We start from the raw sequence: 19007 nt of genomic DNA, 5'->3' as shown, positions 1-19007 counted from the left end.
ATACAGCTTTGCTATGTTTTGTTGGCCTTTAATTAGATGTAGCGTGGTCACACTATTTAGTTCTGCAGTCATTTATGGCTCCCCATGACATTAATTGGGTCTCTTCCAGAACACATTAGGCCATTTAGACTGTTGTCTTAAAGCACTGCATTTTCCAAGCATCTCTTAACATTTGCTTCAGAGTCTGCTTCTGTTTATACTCATTAAAGATACTTTAGCATTTTAAATTTTCAGCAAATTAGAGGGTCCCTCTTTTGTTATGAAATTTGCCAAATGAAAGTGGCTTGATAGAATTTTTTTGTTTTTATTTATTTATTTATTTATTTAAGATTTCTGTCTCTTCCCTGCCACTGCCTCCCATTTCCCTCCTCCTCCCCCAATCAAGTCCCCCTCCCTCGTCAGCCCAAAGAGCAATCAGGGTTCCCTGCCCTGTGGGAAGTCCAAGAACCACCAGAAAACACTATCCTCAGTGAGGTAAGCCAGACCCAAAAAGAGAAACATGGGATGTACTCACTCATATTTGGTTTCTAGCTTGATAGAATTTTTAAAAAGCAAAAATTTGAATGTAGATGAATCTATAATTTCCTTTCCGGTATCAAGGGGGAAACTCACACGATTCTAGAGAGGACCATTTTGAGGTAGCAGAGTGAAGGAATAAAAGTGGGAAAGAGTTCTGCTTAGTTTTTCAGTATCTTTTGAAAACTGAATGAAGATGAAGACATGGCCACTTCTAAGTGTGGTTGGGGAGGAGGGTTTTACTGTAGATATGAGGGCGAACTTAGCCAGAGGCATCTGCAAGGGTCCAGACTGAACAGGTGCATGAGATTGGGGGAGGGGGCAAGCAAACTGAGAGAGGAGCCAAGGACCAGGAAACCAAGAGACTTTAACAAGAAGACGGTGCTTTTCGTGGTTATTTTGGTGTGATACACCATTTGTGAAGCTGCATTAGTATCTGAGTATTGAACTCACATACCATTTGTGGTTGGATATGTTATGTTCAACATATATTATGTTCGTATAATAGAAACTCTGAATAAGGTATGTTCTCCTCAGCATTTTGGCACATGGCTTCAAACATAAGCAGAAACCAATCTAGATAACAGAATGTTTGTTTTGGTTTTTGCAACCTTTAAGGAATACATACAATATGTACTCTTAGAAACAGACTGCAATTCGTATTCTAATCTTGCATTGTCTAAACAGATGTTACTAGGTGGACAGGTGCATGCCACTGGTAATTTTGTCTTCATAGACAGCACTTTAGTCATGGCCATTAACTCCGTAGCTTTAGCTGTTAGAAGACGCAACTCTTGATCCCCAAATCTACACGTCAATCTGTCTCTTGGACGCACTGTAAGGCGCACAGCAGAAGAACACTGGAGTGCTACCTACAGTCAGCTTCAGAATTCCCACCTTCGGGAGAGAGCATTATAGGAGACTATCTAGCTATGCAACTGCGGGGAAGATAAAATGTTGTTTTAATATTCCCATGGGAGCTCCTTACCTATTAATATTTTTTCCCGAAGAACCTATTTCTCCCCTCTGGATCAGTGCCTATTTCTGGTTTCATCTACTCCCTGCAGTATCTCTTTTAAACAGCATGGTCGTTTGCTCCAGTCCACAGCCCTGGAGAGGCTAGGTAACAAGGAGAACTCACAGGGGATGAATGGATATCCCTGGGAAGGCAGGTGGGGATGGGAACATGAGGGATCAGGTTAGGGGTGGGTGGAGGAGGAGAGCACTGAAAGAGACGACTAGAAGGAAGGGTATTTCCAGATCCAGTTAGAAACCTGATTCAAGAGAAACACCCATGGATCGATAAGGACCCCAGGTAAGACTCCTAACAACAGTGACCTGACCTGGCCACCTCCTATGATCGAAATTGTGACGACCCCAATTGTCATCAAAGAGACTCCATCCAGTAACGGATGGAAACAGATGCAAAAAGAAACATGGCCTAGCTCAGGGGACCCTGTGGAAGAGAAAGAGGATAGATTGTAGGAACCAGAAAGGTCAAGGACTTCCTAAGAACCCACAGAAACAACTAATCTGGCTCATAGGAATTCACAGACTATAAGCCAACAACCAGGGAGCTTGCATGGGACTGAGCTAAGCCCCCTGTGTATATGTGACAGTTGTTTAGCTTGGTCTGGTTGTGGGACTCCTGACAATGGAAGCAAGGGGCTGTCTCTAATACTTTGCCCAGATCTTGGAACCTATTCTTCATTCTGAATTACCTTCCCCATCCTAAATATAAGCTTAATCTTACTGCGACTCGACATACTTTGTTGCTATCCATGGGAGGCCTGCCCTTTTCTGAACAGAAACAGAGGAGGAATAGATTGGAGAGGAGGGCGGAAGGGAAGATGGGGTTGGGAATGGGAGGAGTGAACGGAGGCAAAACTGCAGACGGGTGTGAAATAAAGATTTAGAAAAGGGACTAGTCATTGTGAGATGGGGTGCCTATTTTGCCGTGGTGTTTACATTGTGATACGGGTTAGAGACAGCGTTCCCCACTCCCCATAGAAATGCAGCCAGCTGAAATATCCTGAAGCATTACCACCCACGGGTTTTATTACTTTGGGACCACAGCTTTTGCTTTAGAGTCTGATTCACAGAGAAGCCTCAACCTTTGCTTTTGTGCCTGGTGAACACGGGGGCTCAAGGTTTTTGTTGGTAAGCTGAATAATACCTGATTGGAAACCTTGCACCCGAGTTAAATTCTATTTGGCCACATCAAGAACTACTGGTATGTACTGATGGGTCTTTCCAACTCCAAACCCTTCTAGTCCTGGGATAATGACTTTTCTTCTGGACCCTAACAGGTATCTCAGCATAATTCTATCATAATAACTTTCCTTCTGAAATTATTAATAAGTCGGTAGCAAACTGCGAAAAAGATAAAACTATACGGAATGTATATCTTATTAACAGGAACGCTAGAAAGATCAAAGAATACTGTTAAGTAAAGTGATTGAATCCAGCTTCTCTGGCATTGATCTGAGCGTGCCGGTGGTTACTTGGCAACTCCACAACGCTTCCCCCATCCGCCCGGTCTCGAGTCCCGCCCCCAGTTCCGCTGCCACGTCCGGCTGCCTCACATCCCCTACTTCCGCCCTGACCAGCTAGTGGGGACCTAGTGACGACACTGTTTGACTTCCATTATACTGCCTGACTAAAAAATTATCAATTAACAATCCAAAGTAGAAACATATTTCATATCTATCATTGATACTTCATACTGATGGCTTTGCACTTAGAAAACAATTGTTGACTTTCGTCTAGCTGTCTGCTGTGGCCTGCGTGTGCCTGTACGTTTCTCAGGCGCGCTGTGGATAGCCGCACGGAAGGGCGACGTGGGCCGCGAAGGTCCCCGCTGCCGGCCATCGAGGAAGCGCGGCGAGCGACTAGGCGCGGTGTGTGTGCGGCGGCTCCACCATGTAAGTGTCCGTCCCTCCGCTCCGGCCCTGGCCCCGCAGCCCGACCCGATCGTAACACCATCTCGTTCTCTCCCTCAGGTCGAAGGTGTCCTTTAAAATCACGCTGACGTCGGATCCGCGGCTACCGTACAAAGTGTGAGTGACAGGCCGGGCTACAGCCGGGCGGGACAGGAGCGTGCAAGAAGAGGGGCGCAGCATTTATGTTGAGAAGCCAAAACCCCTCGGTTTGCACCGGGTGGGCAGGTGTAACGCGAAAAACTTTGGATAAGGATGCAACACGTAGCTCCATCAGTCCCTTTTGCGTGATTTAAAGGTCTTTAATCACTTGGACCAGCTGTTACCGGAAGTTAGGGAAGACTTTCTCAAGTCTGGACTCTTGACAGGTCCGAACCTAACGCTGTTAACTTCAGAGTTTTTTTTTGTTTTGTTGGTGCCTCGGTGATGAACCCCAAGTCAGGTACACCTGACTCTTAATAAAACGTCCTTAGCACGATTGGGGACTGTGGGTGTGGGGCCCTTTATGCTTGAGCAATTGAGTTGGTGGCTGACACCGGCTACCTGGCTCAGTTCTGTTATGATTTTTAAGTATGGCCCCTTTTGAGTAACTGCAGCTGGAAGGCCTATGCGAACCGGCAAAACTTTCATTAGAATCTTTCCATGGTGTGTGAGCGGCACCCAGGTCCCGCTAGCTGATCCGATCGCAGCTGTCACCGCTTTTGGTGACTTCCCACCAGGGACTCATCCAGCTTCTCGGCCCGTTGTCCCTTTGCCCTTCCATCTCTAAAACGGTCTTCTTACCCCTCCATCTCTCCAGAAATAGCCCCTTCTCTGAACTATCGCTTTTCAGATACCCACACTCTCTTCCGCGGGGTGATTTCCTGCAGCATCTCTGCCTTCATACTTCTTTTCATCGTTTGTCAAGATGCTTTTTAAGCTGTCTTTCTTCCCTCACCGGTGTCATCCCCTCTTATTTCCTATGAGGGTGAAAGTCTGTGGTCTGCCTTTTTTATTTTTATATCACTCCCGCAAGCATCCTTGGATCTGGTGGGCACCTCTCTCTGGTCTGTTTTGCTTGGTGGAAGGCCATCTGTAAATCCACCCATGTATGTTCTCGGTTTTTGACGCTGTTCCTGGAGAAAATTAGAAGAGCATTGATGACTAGCATTCTGCTATGGTCCCCTCAAATTTGCTCATTTTTTTCCTATTTTCGGAAAGTAGTTTTGTTTTCAAAATGTCCACGACTCCTTGCCCCTCGATCAAAAGACGTGAAAGGGGAGTTCTCTCGTTTTCATGCAGTACCCGTAAACATCTCCCCTACCTTTGCCGTAAGAACATGACTATGGTTGTGAAAGCCTGTTTCTATAATCCACCTGTTGAGTCTGCTCAGAATTGAGGTAGGTTAAGTCAGGACACCTTACTCTAGTCAGTGCCAGTATCAGAGTTCCTGGAGCATTGGACCTTTTCGGTTAATACCCTGCAGCTGAATAAATGTTGATGAATCGATCAGTGTTGCATTTGTTTAATGCATGTGTGGAAGTGTGCACGTGTGCAGTCTGTTGACCCAAGAACCTGGAACTGCTACTGAAAACTTGGTAAGCCTCCCATCCCCAGTGTATCAGAAGATGTGAAACAAGTCACTGTTAGGACTATTAGACTTTTATTTTTATTCTCTGCTCCACTACCCCCATCCCCAAAGAAAGGAAAACAAGGATACAAATTTTAGTCATTAAACAACATTTGGAGGGAAAATGCTAGCAGAGAAACACCATTTTCACTTCTTTTGAAAGTCAGTACAGCACGGGGTGACTTACATATTCAGAGGCGGCGGAAGAGGATGGAGGCTTAGACCTAATGTGACAGTAGTTGATGTCTAGACATTATATGCGATGGCAAATAGAGAAGCTTAGAGAGAATGCTAGCTTCTTATTTTTATTTTCTCTGCTTGGGAGGTGTCTGTCTTTTGGGCATAATCAATGCTTTTGTTTTTTCTTTGTTTGTTTTGATTTGTTTTGCTTTTTAGAAGTTTAGATGAGCGGCAAAAAGTAGACTGAGGAGCAGGGAGAGACTGACCTTGCTGGTAGCCACCTCCTCCTTGGCACACTGGCACAGCCTTTAATCCCAGCATTTGGAAGGCAGAGGCAAACAGAGCCTCCTGAGTTTGAGACCAGCCTGAGGAAACCAGTTTCCCTCCTTTGCAGTGAAATACACTCTGAGAGTCTTTAAACTCGTGTTTCTTTGTTGCAGTCTCAGTGTTCCGGAAAGTACGCCGTTCACGGCCGTGTTGAAGTTTGCCGCGGAAGAAGTAAGTGGCCTAGTGGATGCAGTCTGGCTCGCTTTTGTTTTTGTCTTTTGTGTATTTTCACACACTGTGCCTCTCCCCACCCCATATCCCTGCCGATTGTAGCTGGGCTCGTGCTGTAAGGTGCTCTATCCTCTTGTTAGAAAACCATGAGGTGAGCAAGCTGGCACAGCTGTTTAATTCAGTGAATGAATGTATCAGAGACATGTGAGTTGTTTTTATTAAAGAACTAATCTTATATCAACCTATTTTGGGTGTACTTTTGGTAAAAATTCATTGTTTTGAAGTGTCTAGCTTTTTAAAAAATGCATTGGCCTTTTCTGTTTTTAAGAAGTGAGCATTTTCTAGCTGCAATTATCAGAACTGTTTATAAAGCATGTCTGGGCACAGCACTCAGAAGTGTAGGTTGAGCTGGGCAGTCAGCACCAGAATGTGATTTGGAAGACTTCGACTTTCTGTTTTAGTGGTGGTGTTGGTCCCTGGGCTATGAGCATACCAAACTCTGATGCTGCACTCTATACTCTAGTGACTGCTTTTTTTGCTGTTTTTTCTTTCTCTAAAAGGCTGTTGGATTTTAGAATTATAGTGTTGATAATAGGAGCTCCATCCTCATTCTGTCTTTCATGGTTCCTTACAAATGGTGGTGATGTTTTTCCATTTCTCCCTTTCAGTTTAAAGTTCCTGCAGCAACAAGTGCAATTATTACTAATGGTAAGAATTCACCTTAAACCATAAGTGCTGGAGACGGTGTGACTTGAATCCCCAAAGCCCCTGTTTATGTTACCGTACACTTAATGGTAAACTTTGAGTGGAGGCCACTGCATGTAATGAACACTGCTCAATCTCTTCTGCCTTAGGTTAGGAAAGCTTCATGGTATCTAGTGTCCCTATTTCTTCCTTTCTGGCAAGGCTTACATACATGCTAAGTTGTATCAGAAAGCGCTTTAGAGTATAGGAAGTTAAGCAGAGATGTGACTTCCCTGTACCTTCCTGTGCTAATAGGAAAGTGGTTTACAGGTGTGCAGTACTTTTCAGTTTAGATATATTCAGTTAAAATCAGAGTCCCTTGGCGCCCTGGTGCAGATTCCAGTGGGACTGGCCTTAGTAGCAAAGCAGTGGGTGAGCCGTGAGCGGCACATGTCCATCTTCTATGTATAAATGGCTGCAGGTGGTAAACGGCCTGTGCAGTCGTTCCTCCCCCAGGCAGGGGGCAGGTGCAGTAGCTCACGTAACTTAGATATAACTGGATTTCCTGCTGTGACATACTGTGTGTTGTCACACTAAAGAAAGATTGTTGACGATTCTCCCGTGGAAATGTTTCAGACATGCTGCGTGTCACTAGAACATGGAAAAAAATGTGTCCTCTCTTGGGGATTGTATGCCGCCAGCAGTGGAAAGGACTGGTGGCGCACATAGGTGTGTGTTGCTTAAAGAAGAAGTGACACTGTTGACTACGTATAGCAAAATAGGATGTAAACCATCTTTATAGAGTGTATGAGAGTCATGGGAGGTGTCCACAGACGGGTGGACTCATCTTAGGAGACTCTTGTCTGTGTCCTGGGATCGAGGTTGCCCACCTTTGCCAGTTCCCATAGCAACGCTTTTCTGGCAAATCCCTTGTTACTATTTAAATCGTTTTCGCTTTAGGAATAACTTACATGATTTATAATTTATTTTCTAGATGGAATAGGAATAAATCCTGCACAGACTGCTGGTGAGTGTCTGCCTGTGTGTCCATCGAAACTGAATTTTTTATTCATTTCAACTAGATAAGATTTTTCAGAAGACACAGCTGTGTAGAGCTGTGGCAATCTGCTTGTAACTCGGTGACAACTGGTTTCATTTATGTATAATTTCTATGGTTTTCACTCCAAGTAAATGCAAGCCGGATTAATAGTGGTTTAGGAGTTAAAAGTATTTAATGTGCATAGCAAAGAAAGCTGAAGGTGATTGAGGCAGTCAGTGAATTGCTTAAAGTCTGAATAGTACATGGTTAGCATCCAGGAAGTTGCTAACCATGCTGGCACTTCTTTGCACAGCTATAGCCTCTAACATTGTAAAGACTGAGTTCTCACTAGCGTTCAAACTGTGAACATAGCTTAGCATGAAACATTGCATCTTGGCCATCAGGTAGGGTTAGTGTGTCTTGAACTTCAGTAAAGACACTCTTAACCTGGGGGGGGGGTCTGTATTTATTTTAAAATATGTCCTCTGGCTGATATTCTAATCATAATGCTCTGAAGCCATACTGTTTAATATAATAGAGACTCATTCTCAAACAATTCTTGGCTTTTAGACAATTGTGTTTGGAAGATTTTGATATATGACAATCACCTTGTCTTTGTAGGGCACTGGTGAAAGTCACAAATCTAGAAAATGAAGAGTGCTTTACAGTTGTGGGTGTTTGTTGCCATAAGCAATGATCTTGAGTGTATATTTTAAATTGAAATGATTATTCACTGAAAATTCTGAGGCACTGTATTACGTAAGATCTCGTATGATATGGAGGAAGTTTTTGTCTTTTTGATTCTAGAAGTTTGCTAGCGTATAGTCATTTGAATTCTTGCTTATTCTCGCATGCAGTTCTTCATCTCAATAGAATCATGTGCGCCACCGGACTTTGTTATAATCTCACCAGGCGCTTGAACCCGAGTATCAGAGTATCTCAGTAGCCTTCTCTGACCTTGGATTTACTGTTTCTGTGTTGATGGCACCATTGGTGGACGTTACTGCATTTGCTGGCATGGCAGTGGCCGGTGTGCCTTCATGTTGATCTGTGAGGCTGGAGGAGGAGTGGGGGCGGGGCTTTGAAGAACGGGTACCAGCTCTGAGGATGCTGGGGCTTCCTCCCTCCCTTAAGGGATCATTTGCTGTGTGCCCATTAGATGCTGATATTGTCCTCTTTACAGCGTAACTTTGCATTTTTGTTTGTTTGTGTAGGAAATGTTTTTCTGAAACATGGCTCAGAGCTGCGGATCATTCCTAGAGACCGAGTTGGAAGTTGCTGATGTCCGCTTCTTGGAATCCACACCTTTCAGAATAAATACTGGTGTTTGTTGTTGCTGTGTGGTTAAAATCAGGCATTCATGATACAGTGAAAGCACCAAGAATCAATGAAACAAGGAAAGTTGACTCTTGCCCCTTCTTTTCATTCTGTTCATGGGAAGAGAGAATGCCTTTGAGTGGAGGGTACCGACCATGGGTCCCACAGTGGGTGACGGCTGCCTCGCCAGAAGAAGAGGGCACTTCTGTGACAGATGGACTGTGCTCTTCAAAAACTAACAAAGCCAACAACAACCAGAGGATGGGTTCGATTATTCTTTTCAGGAACATTTGGAAAATCAAAATTCACAGTATCGAATGTATTTCCAATTTTAAAATATAAAGGATAACTGACCATAGAGTCATTTGGCTCAACAGCATCTCACCTGCAGGCCCATGTTTAGATTTTCAATCATACTGTTTGTGATGAAGTTAATAGGTGTTTCCATGAACAGTTAAATTTTATACAAAAGCAAAATTAAATTATGGGATCTAACATTTATGTGTGTAAAGTTGCTGTCTTACAGCGAATAGCTTCGACATAGTGATCTTACGAAATCAGTTGTGTCCTGGTGGGAATTGACAGCAACACAGAGAAGTACCTTCAGCTAAATTAAGCATTCCTCGACAATGTTGTATACAGGGTCCAGACAGAAGGCCTTAAACCCTTTCTTTTTAGGATTCTGTTTGAGCAGCATCCAGAAAATGTTGCAGAGAAGATGCACGCTTAGAAGAAAGCTCAGAGAAGCAGTACCCTGTGCTGATGGGGTGACCCTAATGAACAGTGAGCCTAAGGAAGCCGTTAGCACTGGTCACAAGTAGGTAAAAGCCAGGGAAGCAAAGACGGCCAGGCTCTTGCCAGAAGAGCAAAGGCAGTGATGAGAATGGAAGGCGGGCAGCAGGGGAAGTCAGAAGCTACAGTAAGGTGGGAGAAGTGAGAAAGGGGAAGAGTACTGGGTACAGGACCAGAAGGCAACTGCACACACATTTCAGAGCAGCCCACAGCAATCTACAGGAAGAGTGCAGGGCAGAGCCCAGCCGAGGTCATCAGTCCTACAAAGCTCTGCTCTGCAAGCCCGACAGTGAGTTCAATTCCCAAAACCCACATGGAAAGAAAACCAACTCCACAGCCGTCCTCTGCCCACACACAGACACCCTGAGGTGAGCCAGTTCCCTTCTCCCAACAGGAAGGCAGTTTTCAAAGCTCTCCTTTGCCTCTCCAGAGGAAACCCATGTCTTCGCACATCTTGCAGGATGAATTAGGTGCTGCCATGATTGAGCTGGGCGGCTCTGCTCCAGCGGTGAGCTCTTTGGGGGTGAGGGGCTGTCTGTCACATGCTCCCTAGAGCTAGCAATACAAGTGCTCAATAAACATGTACTGAATTAATGAGTAATGTCTCAATTTTTATCTCGTGTCTCATATATTCCCCATTTCAGGGCTTTGGTCCACTGAGGGGAGGTTTATAAGAAAATTAAGAGCATCTGAGGACCTATGTGATAGATGAAGGAATCGTCATTGTTCCCAGGTTTGCAGAGGACATGCTGGGGTGTGTGCAGCAATATGCAGTTGGGATATGTCTGCTGGGATTTTATTTTTATAAAAGTCTAGTGCCCAGAGACCCTATTCCTTATAATATCAAGCTTCTAACCAGAAATGTTTAAATACTTAATTGCCTAACTTTTTGTTATTAAATTTCTTCCATTCTGCCTTTAGCACAAGAATCTGCATGCTGTCTGTAATGTTGAGACAGTCCTGCAATATAAAATGATTTACCTAACACATTTGTTCTTTGATTTGAAAATACAAAGCCTTCAAAATATTTCACTCAAAAACTAGATGATTTGATATTAAATGTGGTCTGTTCTTTGTGCAGAATGTTTTGGCATTGTATTTAAATATCCATAATTAATACATTAGGAAAATGCATTTTGTTATGTTGTAAACCATGACTACCTTTATTTTAATATCAGACTTAATAGCCAGCATACCTATTGAGCCAGTTTATTAATACTATTTTTAAAAAAATGGAAAGATGATTGAAAAGTTTTAAGTCATAAAAAACAAATGAATATTTCCAAATATTAATCCATCATAAAGAAGAGAACTTGAGGTCCTGGCTCTGGCAGTGACCATAGTGAATGAGGAAATGACAAGTGCAGATTCTGGAAGCATCCCTCGGGGGGTCTGAGAAGCTTTGTCAGAAGGGCTGGTGGCTGTATTGCCTTCCCGAGGGTTAGCTCCATGCAGCCTTCCCACCCTAGACAGCAGAGTTGCAGGCTCAGGTTAAAGGACCCTGGAATCTTAGGCAGTCCTTGAAGCTGCTTGAGTCTGTATAACCTGACGGAGTGCAAAGATGCTGATGATTGGTCACTGCTGGGAAACCTGTCTTTACAGTTCAGGTCAGTGTGTTTGTTGGGGCTTTTCGTCTTGGCTTTGGTTTTTATTTGAAAGAGAAGTAAATTGAAAAGATTCCAAGGGGGTTGTCTCAGCCAATAAAAGTGCTTGCCTGAGTTCATCCCTGGGACCTTCATGGTGGAAGAAAAGAACTGACCTCCACATCCACACTGACACCTGTACATCTATATGCACACAAGTGGAAAACATTTTAAGCTACCGCATGTCTTTGAAAAACTCCAAACATTAGTAAATTGGAAGCATTAATTTACTATAAAGGAGTAATTCTAGGTTATTACTGTTCCCAAGGTTACTTATCTAAAACTAGGTAAAATTATATGCATAGTTGATTTCTCTTTAAAATCCACTGAACCAGGGCTAGACAGATTGCTCAGTGGTTAAGAGCATCATCTACTGAAGAGGATCAGGTTTTGTTCCCCAGTACCCACATAGCATCTCAACCATCTGTAACTCCAGTTCTATGGGATTCAGTGCCCCCTTCTGGCCTCTGTGGACACTGCACTTGTGTGCACATAACTGTACACACAAACCAAGAAAAAAATGGTAAAAGTCTGTTGAACTTTATTGTGAAGAATAGTTTATAACTTGCTAATACAGTGCTAAGAGATTCCACTTCCTTAGGAGTAGTAAGACTGAGCCTTGTCTTTGAACCAGGCTTTGCTTTTGGGATTCCATATAATTCTGGAGAAAATTTCAGTATCCATTTTCTGCAAAATACTGATTGGTATTGAATTAAAATTGAAAAGCCAAACATAACTCCCTCAGCGTGCTGAAAATGTGTGGGAACGAGTGCCAATACTTTAAATATGTGCTGTAGTAGTGACGGAATAGATACAGAGTCCAGCCACTGTGGCGCTTCTAGAACCCCAGCAGTAGGACCGTGAGGGCAAGGGCAGCTTGGGCAAGACTGCCTCTGAACACACAAACAGAAAATAGTGCCAGTGACCGGCATGTAGTTCTGCTAGCCCAAGTTCTGCTCAGTCAGAATCTGCAGTCTGTACTAGAAGCCTTTCTAGCCAACACAGGCCTTCCTGTACTATTCTTTGTCCGTAGGTGCCATGTTTTCCTGGCTGACTTCTGTAGCTGTAGCATGCCACAGAGGCTGGAAAGTCCTGTGGTGTGCTTTACTGCCCTTGCTTCCCCGTCTATGAGGCCAGGAAAGCTATGGCCTGGGAAGCTGTCAGCTTTACTTCTCTGCTTCCAACCCAAATTAGGAGGTTAGCCACTGCGTCTTCTTTTTTGCTGTGGCAATTGTTAAGCACAGACTTATTTGTCTCAGAGTATAAACTGTATAGGTTCAATATCATGGTTTGAATAAAAACGGCCCCCCAGAGGTTCATAGATTTGAATGAGTGGCATGATTTAAGAAGGATTAGGAGTTGTAGCCTCATGGGAGGAAGTGTGTCCCTGGGGTTGGGCTTTGGGGTTTCTAAAGCTCATGCCAGGCCCGGTCTCTCTCTCTCTCTCTCTCTCTCTCTCTCTCTCTCTCTCTCTCTCTCTCTCTCTCTCATTTTCTCTTTCCATTCTCCTGCCTGTGGGTCAGGACGTAGCTCTCAGCTGCTTCTCCAGCCCATGCCTCCTGCCTTCTACCAGGATGATAATGGACTAAACCTCTGAACCTGTAAGCAAGCCCCAATTAGATGCTTCCTCTTCAAAGAACTGGCTTGGTCACAGCAATAGAACAAGCGACCAAGACACATATGGCCAAAACTGGCCAAAACTGGGTTCCAAAACTAACTTGTTAGGAATAAATACTTAGCAAAGCAGAGACGAATGAAAACTTTGAAAATTACACTTAGTTGTGCTTCATTCTCATTTGATTACCATGTCCGTATCCCCCACTGTGTGCTACAGCAGGAATTTACTGTCTCAGAAATAAACTGGTCACTTGTGAAGTGCCAAATGCTTCGTAAGGTATGCCTAGCAAATGGCCAGTATTAGCTGGAACTGGATGTTAAATACTGGGCACAATGAGTATTAAAATATGATTAAGGCCTGTTTCCTTTTCTTGTGCTTCCTAAGATGTATACATTTCTAAAACAAGATCACTCTGTGGAGGAGCCAGTGGCTGTCTCTGCTTGGCCTCAGCTAACTCCCAGTCCTGGTGTGTATATATCTTCGCTTTGCCGTCCAAAGAAGCCTGTGTCCAAGGCGGCACTGGGAGTGGCAGCAGGGTCTACACAACCAGGTCCATGCGACGAAGCATGCTTGCCATCTTCCCTTACAATGAAAATGTCTCTGCAGAACAATATGCCCCAGCCAGAATGGGTCCATCAACGGTTATCCACCAATTCTGTGATCACACTTGGCTTGAAGAGCTCATCCCTTTCACTCCTTTCAGTGAGAATATTCATTTCTGCAACAGTCATCATTTGAAAAGGTTTGTGGCTCTATTGTCTTGTAACGGCGTAAGCGTTTTGATTCTCTCAGTTACTATTTCAGTTCCTACAGAAAGGGACTGAAGCTTACAACCCAAATCAGCTGTTCCCTCTTCCATAGTAATGAATTTCTCCTTAATATCAGTCTGTACCTTTTTTAAATTTTCCTCAGTTGATCGAGTCATGTTAAACAAAGATCTGTTCTCCTCCTGGAGAACTTCAAACTGATTCTTGAGAAGATTGTTGTCATTCTCAATTGTTTTTAAGCGTGCAACCTCTGCTCGTAAAGACTTTATCATATTTCTATTATCAAACCATATAGTGCCAAGGAAAACTACGAATCCCAGAAAGATCCATAGAGGTGGGGTGATAGACACCTCTTGTAAAATCTCCCACATGGTACAATTAAAAAAACTGTTAAATTCTTGAATGGTAACGTGTTCAGACATTTTAATTATAAAAGAAAATTTTTTCTCTTACCTGCAACGACTGGTTCCTGCCGGTGGTGGTCTCTGTGGTTTTGGAGCCTGTCTTGGAACTAGCTCTTGTAGACCAGGTTGGCCTCGAACTCACAGAGATCCGCTTGTCTCTGCCTCCCGAGTGCTGGGATTAAAGGCGTGTGCCACCACAGCCTGGCCGGCCTTGAACTCACAGAGATCCGCTTGCCTCTGCCTCCGGAGTGCTGGGATTAAAGGCGTCTGCCACCACCGCCTGGCCGGCCTTGAACTCACAGAGATCTGCCTGCCTCTCTGGATATTATGGGCCTGAAGGCAGAGTGTATCTCGGACTCAGCCCTGGGGCCCGAGTCATAAACTAAGAAAATGACACCCGGGAGCGTGCTGTGTTAGCTAGCAGGCTACGCGCTTGAGTCGGGGGCAAAATAGCCCCACGTTGGGCGCCAAAATGTAACGGCGTAAGCGAATGCAGACAGATTGTCAAAATATAGACAGCTTTAATGGAGGAATAGACTTACAGAACCACTGTTCCCGCGGAGACCAGGAAAGCAGAAGAGGATGCTGGGAGCACGCTCACCAATTTTATAGGAGAACTTTAGCCTGAGGCGAACACGCCCCCTAAGGGGTGGGACTTATCCCTACATTGTCTGACTGTTTTTCTACCCAGAGTTGTGATTTTGTTGCTGAATGCAAAATAACAGCCAAGGCTGGCAGACAAATGGAGAGCCGGTTTTGGACATAAATCTCTGGTTCTCTGGCAAAACTTGTTTGAAATGTAAAAGCTGTTATTGAGAGCATATTGTGATGATACATCATGTCAATATTTGTTTGGCTGCCTAGCAGGTTTAATAAATCAGTTGTTAAATGTACAGTTTACAGTTGATGAGGGTTTTTTTTTTTTTTAGAAACGAGCTATGCCACTTTTTTGTTACCAGCACCACAAACATTTTGACAAGTACCGAGATGCTGGAGTCTCTGGGTTTTTTATTTTGATGTTTTTAAGATAAATATATGGACAGATGAAGGCTTTTTCCTTCTTTCTGTGTCCACATTGTGTGAGGATGAAACGAGGAGTCGGAGGTAAACCCCTAAAGTAGCAGTAGAGATGGCGTCTCCTGTTTGTGGTTAGCTACACCCATCCAAACAGATGGAGTTTCTCAGGACATTGGAAAATGAAGGTCTGGGGGCTGTGGGAATTGTGCATGAGTTGCAGCCAAACCTTCAGAGCGAGTCAGTGTGGCCTTGAACGCGCACACCCCTGCTATTTGAGTTGCAGTTCAGAGTAAGTGCTGAGAGGGTGAGGGCTGATGGGCAGAGACCTGAGGACCTGAGCTTTGTGTCTCAGTCTGGAAAGACTATGCCACATATCTTGATTTAATTTTTAAATGGAGCCAGCTTTAACTGTGAGGGTGAGGATCGTGTCTGTTTCAGAGTGGTACTTATCCATAGAGGTAATCTAAAGTGTGATCTATCTAATTTTCCTTAAGTTATAATTTTTAAAAAATCTTTTATTGTAAAACAGTATGTTCCTAGTGTTTTAATAAAGTAAGTGGGATTTGAGGACATGACATCCTTCCTAGAAACAGAAACATAAATGTAAAATATACAATTCCAACCTGGCCCCTTGTTTTCTGCTTTCCACTCTCCTTCCCAGCCCACTGACCTGAAAGAAACCTCTTGCTGTGGAAAGCTGCTAAGGCCTTTCCGAGAATGCACTTGATTTGTCCCTTCTGGGAGGACCTTTTGCAGTCAGCTATATCAGTATTGGGCTTCACAGCCTCATCGGGCTGTCTAAACAGCCTTGGAATTTCTTTGTCGGAGAAATCTTTAAAAAATATTTAATGTGTGTTAGGTTTTCCTGCATGTATGTATGTATACCATATGCCTGCCTGGTGGTGCCCATAGAGGCCAGAAAAGTGCAACAAATCCCCTGGAACTGGAGTTAAAGATGGGTGTGAGCCATCTGTGTGTTTTGAGGCTCAGGCCCAGGTCCCCTGGAGAAGTAGCCAGGGCTCCACTGTTGAACTATCTCTCTAGCACCTGCCTTGCATCTTTTAAAACCCTAACTCTACACATGTTCTCACACACCATTGTTTTACCTGGCTACCATAGTGTATAGAAGTTTGAAACTGACCTATGCAGCCACAGGGACTGAAGAGCATCCTTGGCTTAAGCACATCTATGGCCAGAAGATCCTTCTGGGGCCTTCGTATGGGGAGACCACTCGCCAGAATCTCAAGAGGCAACAAAATGTGCAGGACCTTCCGCCAGGGTATCAAGTACTTCCATGTTCAGAAGGTTGCATGTTGACTGATGGGTTAACATTACTTTTGGAGGGCCCTGAAGTCCTGGTGCAGTGAACAGGAGAGGGCTTTTGTCATAGGGATCAAAGGGCCATGGAGGGCAGTGGAAATGGGTTGTGAAGGAGCTTGAAGAAAAGGCTTGCAGAAAAGCATTCCTATGGAGTAAGGATGCGGCTGTATTTAAAAATCAGATTATATGATGCATAACAACAGACTGAACAGAAGAAAATCGGTGGTCCTCGAAATTGACACTTAAAACATACTTAAAAATCATGGTAACACTCATTCGTGATAATGGAAAAGAAAAAAGCAGTTAGGAAAGTTGGAATGGAGGGCCAAATCCTAAACGTGGTTAAAAAAAGAAAAAAGTAATTATAAAATCCTACAGTTGATATTGAATAATGAGATTATAGATGCTTTTTGCTTGGGGCCCATGCAAAGTGTTTGCTTTTCAATCACTACTCTAAGTCTATCGAGTGCAACCGGGCAAGATAAAGACGTTCAGTCTGGGAAGGAGAAAACCAGTACAGGATTGTGAGGTGATGGGAGCTACTCCAGTTCCACCTCCTCCGTCACCCTTGACCCCTAGGATGCTGAAGGCAACCTCAACCTTGAAATAAGCAGAGGGATACAGAGCCAGAATGTGGGAAAGCTTTTTAACGGTACTTAGCGAGAACATTTAGAGCTGCTCACGGTGGGAAATGCTGACGTTTTTTATAGATTGTCTTAGGGCTCTCTAAGCTCTGCTAGAACATGTATTTGTTCTAGAAGGTTTTGATCAATAATCTAAGGTTTAGCCCAGTGATGAGAGGTGCCTAAGAATATTTACTGGTCTTTAGAGGGTGGTAAAGGAGCCCACATGGCATTACAGGAACGGAAGCCTTCGTAATCTCCCCTCTAGCGTCTGTTGTAACAGAAAAAGATTGTTTGTTCCCGGGGTGCAGGACAGATGTGGCTACTTAAATAATCCTTATTTGTTCTATTATCTTTGTATTGAGGGTGTGCCTGAAATTCTGAGCCTTAAGTATGAAATCTCATCGAAATGGACAGTCACAGTGTTTCCTCCTGAAAGAAATACTTCACACGAACATTAATACCGAATGGGCTTTTTCCAGTGTGCCAGGCTCGCTGCTAGTTTTCTCCTTCATGTTTGTTTAGTCGTCAGAACAATCTCAGAGTTCTGGAATGTTCTTGCCAATGTTACGCAGCTGCAGGGCGCCAAGATCGAACTCAGAGCTTTTCGAGAGGAGCTGCTTTGCAGGTTCGCTGATCCTTTGCCAGCTTCTCGGGTTGAGACCCCCAGGAGGTCAGCTTACTTGAGAAAACAGAAGGCCGCTGCTCCCTCTTTGTCGCCCTCTCCCTCATATTCCTCCTTCTCCTCTATTCCGACCTTCACCTGCTCTGGAGCACTGCCACACGTCTGAAACCCGTGAGTAAGAAGGGCCGAGTGAGGGAAACTGTCGTGCTTCTGAGATTTCTCCGCTTTGCGGTTTTATTATATGTAACTGTAGCATTCAAGCGGACACTCCGCTGCCTTTTAGTTTACAGGATCTGGGCTGTTTTCTGTGACAGAGCACTTAACAAAGGGACAAAGAGCTCTACCCAGCTTGGTGGAACAGCCCCTTCGTGACAGTACATCATGAGCACCCAAAATTGTCCGCAGGAAGAGCCTTCTAAGGTAGCGAGAGGCTTCATAGTAAACGGGAAAGTGGCGTGGGGGAGCTGATTTCAGGCTCGTCTTCGCTTGTTAGAAAATCTTAAAATAGAAGTCTTAAAAAGAAATCTGCCTCTTAAAGCTTTCTTTTGAGAAAATATGGGTGAAAAAAAAAATCCTGTGGTAGGCCATTTATAAGATGAACATCCGGCTCGCCTACCCAGTCATCCCTGTCTTTCTGTCTGGAGGTTCCAGGCAAAAGGTAACGGCCTTTCCCTTCTGAGAGTGGCTTATGCAGGCCTCTCAGAAGCCCCCTGAGAGCAGCGCCCAGGAATCCTCCAGTGAACCTCAAAACTGTGGTTTGTTCCAGACACTCTGAGCACATCACATTCCTTCTTGGGCTCTACACTTGATAATTAGATGAGCTCTGTTAAAGTTAAGAATAGAGCGAGGTAGAGAGAGCATCGTCTCCATGGCAGCTGCCAGCCTGGAGTGGTTCACAGGACGGAGGGAACTTCAAGGACCAAACTCACATTTTTGGTGCAAGCTTTACATTTTGAACACGTGTGTGTGTGTGTGTGTGTGTGTGTGTGTGTGTACAAATAAAGATCTTTCTTCTGTCTTGTAATCTGCTGGATTATTCACTTGGTGGATCTTAAAAAGGGAAAAACAAAGTAGACATCAAGAAACATAAGCCGGGCGGTGGTAGCCCCTGCCTTTAATAATCCCAGCACTCAGGAGGCAGAGGTAGGCAGATCTCTGTGAGTTCGAGGCCAGCCTGGTCTATAAAGTGAGTTCCAGGACAACGAGGGCTGTTATACAGAGAAACCCTGTCTCAAAAAACTAAAACAAACAAACAAAGAAAGACTTTGGTAGAAGTGGGATTTAGCCTCATGTTTGTTTGACCATAGTTTTATTTTTTTTTATTACTTCCGCTCAATCACAGAACGGAAGTCACAGAGACGCTTGCAGTGTGACGAAAGAATTTTTTAATTTGTCCAGTTAGGTTAGTATAACAAA

At 44.1% G+C, this 19007-nt stretch overlaps 1 protein-coding gene across 1 annotated transcript; it reads left to right on the top strand.

The window, feature by feature from the left end:
- Positions 1–3305: 3305 nt before the first annotated feature.
- On the top strand, positions 3306–8871 carry Ufm1 (ubiquitin fold modifier 1). The gene is made up of 6 exons (XM_050138437.1): positions 3306–3440; positions 3519–3575; positions 5685–5742; positions 6411–6450; positions 7421–7453; positions 8680–8871. Coding segments are annotated over exons 1-6 (258 nt in total). The 5' UTR covers positions 3306–3438; the 3' UTR covers positions 8748–8871.
- Positions 8872–19007: the final 10136 nt, after the last annotated feature.

The sequence above is a fragment of the Alexandromys fortis genome, unplaced genomic scaffold (genome assembly GCF_014885135.2).
Source record: "Alexandromys fortis isolate MF-2015 unplaced genomic scaffold, M_Fortis_MF-2015_v1.1 scaffold_15, whole genome shotgun sequence".
Lineage (NCBI taxonomy): Eukaryota > Metazoa > Chordata > Mammalia > Rodentia > Cricetidae > Alexandromys > Alexandromys fortis.
Note: the sequence above shows the minus strand (reverse complement) of the source record. Positions and strands in the feature narration are given on the sequence as shown.

Coding starts and splice junctions, on each gene's coding strand:
- Ufm1 (XM_050138437.1), top strand. Junction 5,743..6,410: donor TGAAGTTTGCCGCGGAAGAA/GTAAGTGGCCTA, acceptor TCTCCCTTTCAG/TTTAAAGTTCCTGCAGCAAC. Junction 7,454..8,679: donor AAATCCTGCACAGACTGCTG/GTGAGTGTCTGC, acceptor TTGTTTGTGTAG/GAAATGTTTTTCTGAAACAT.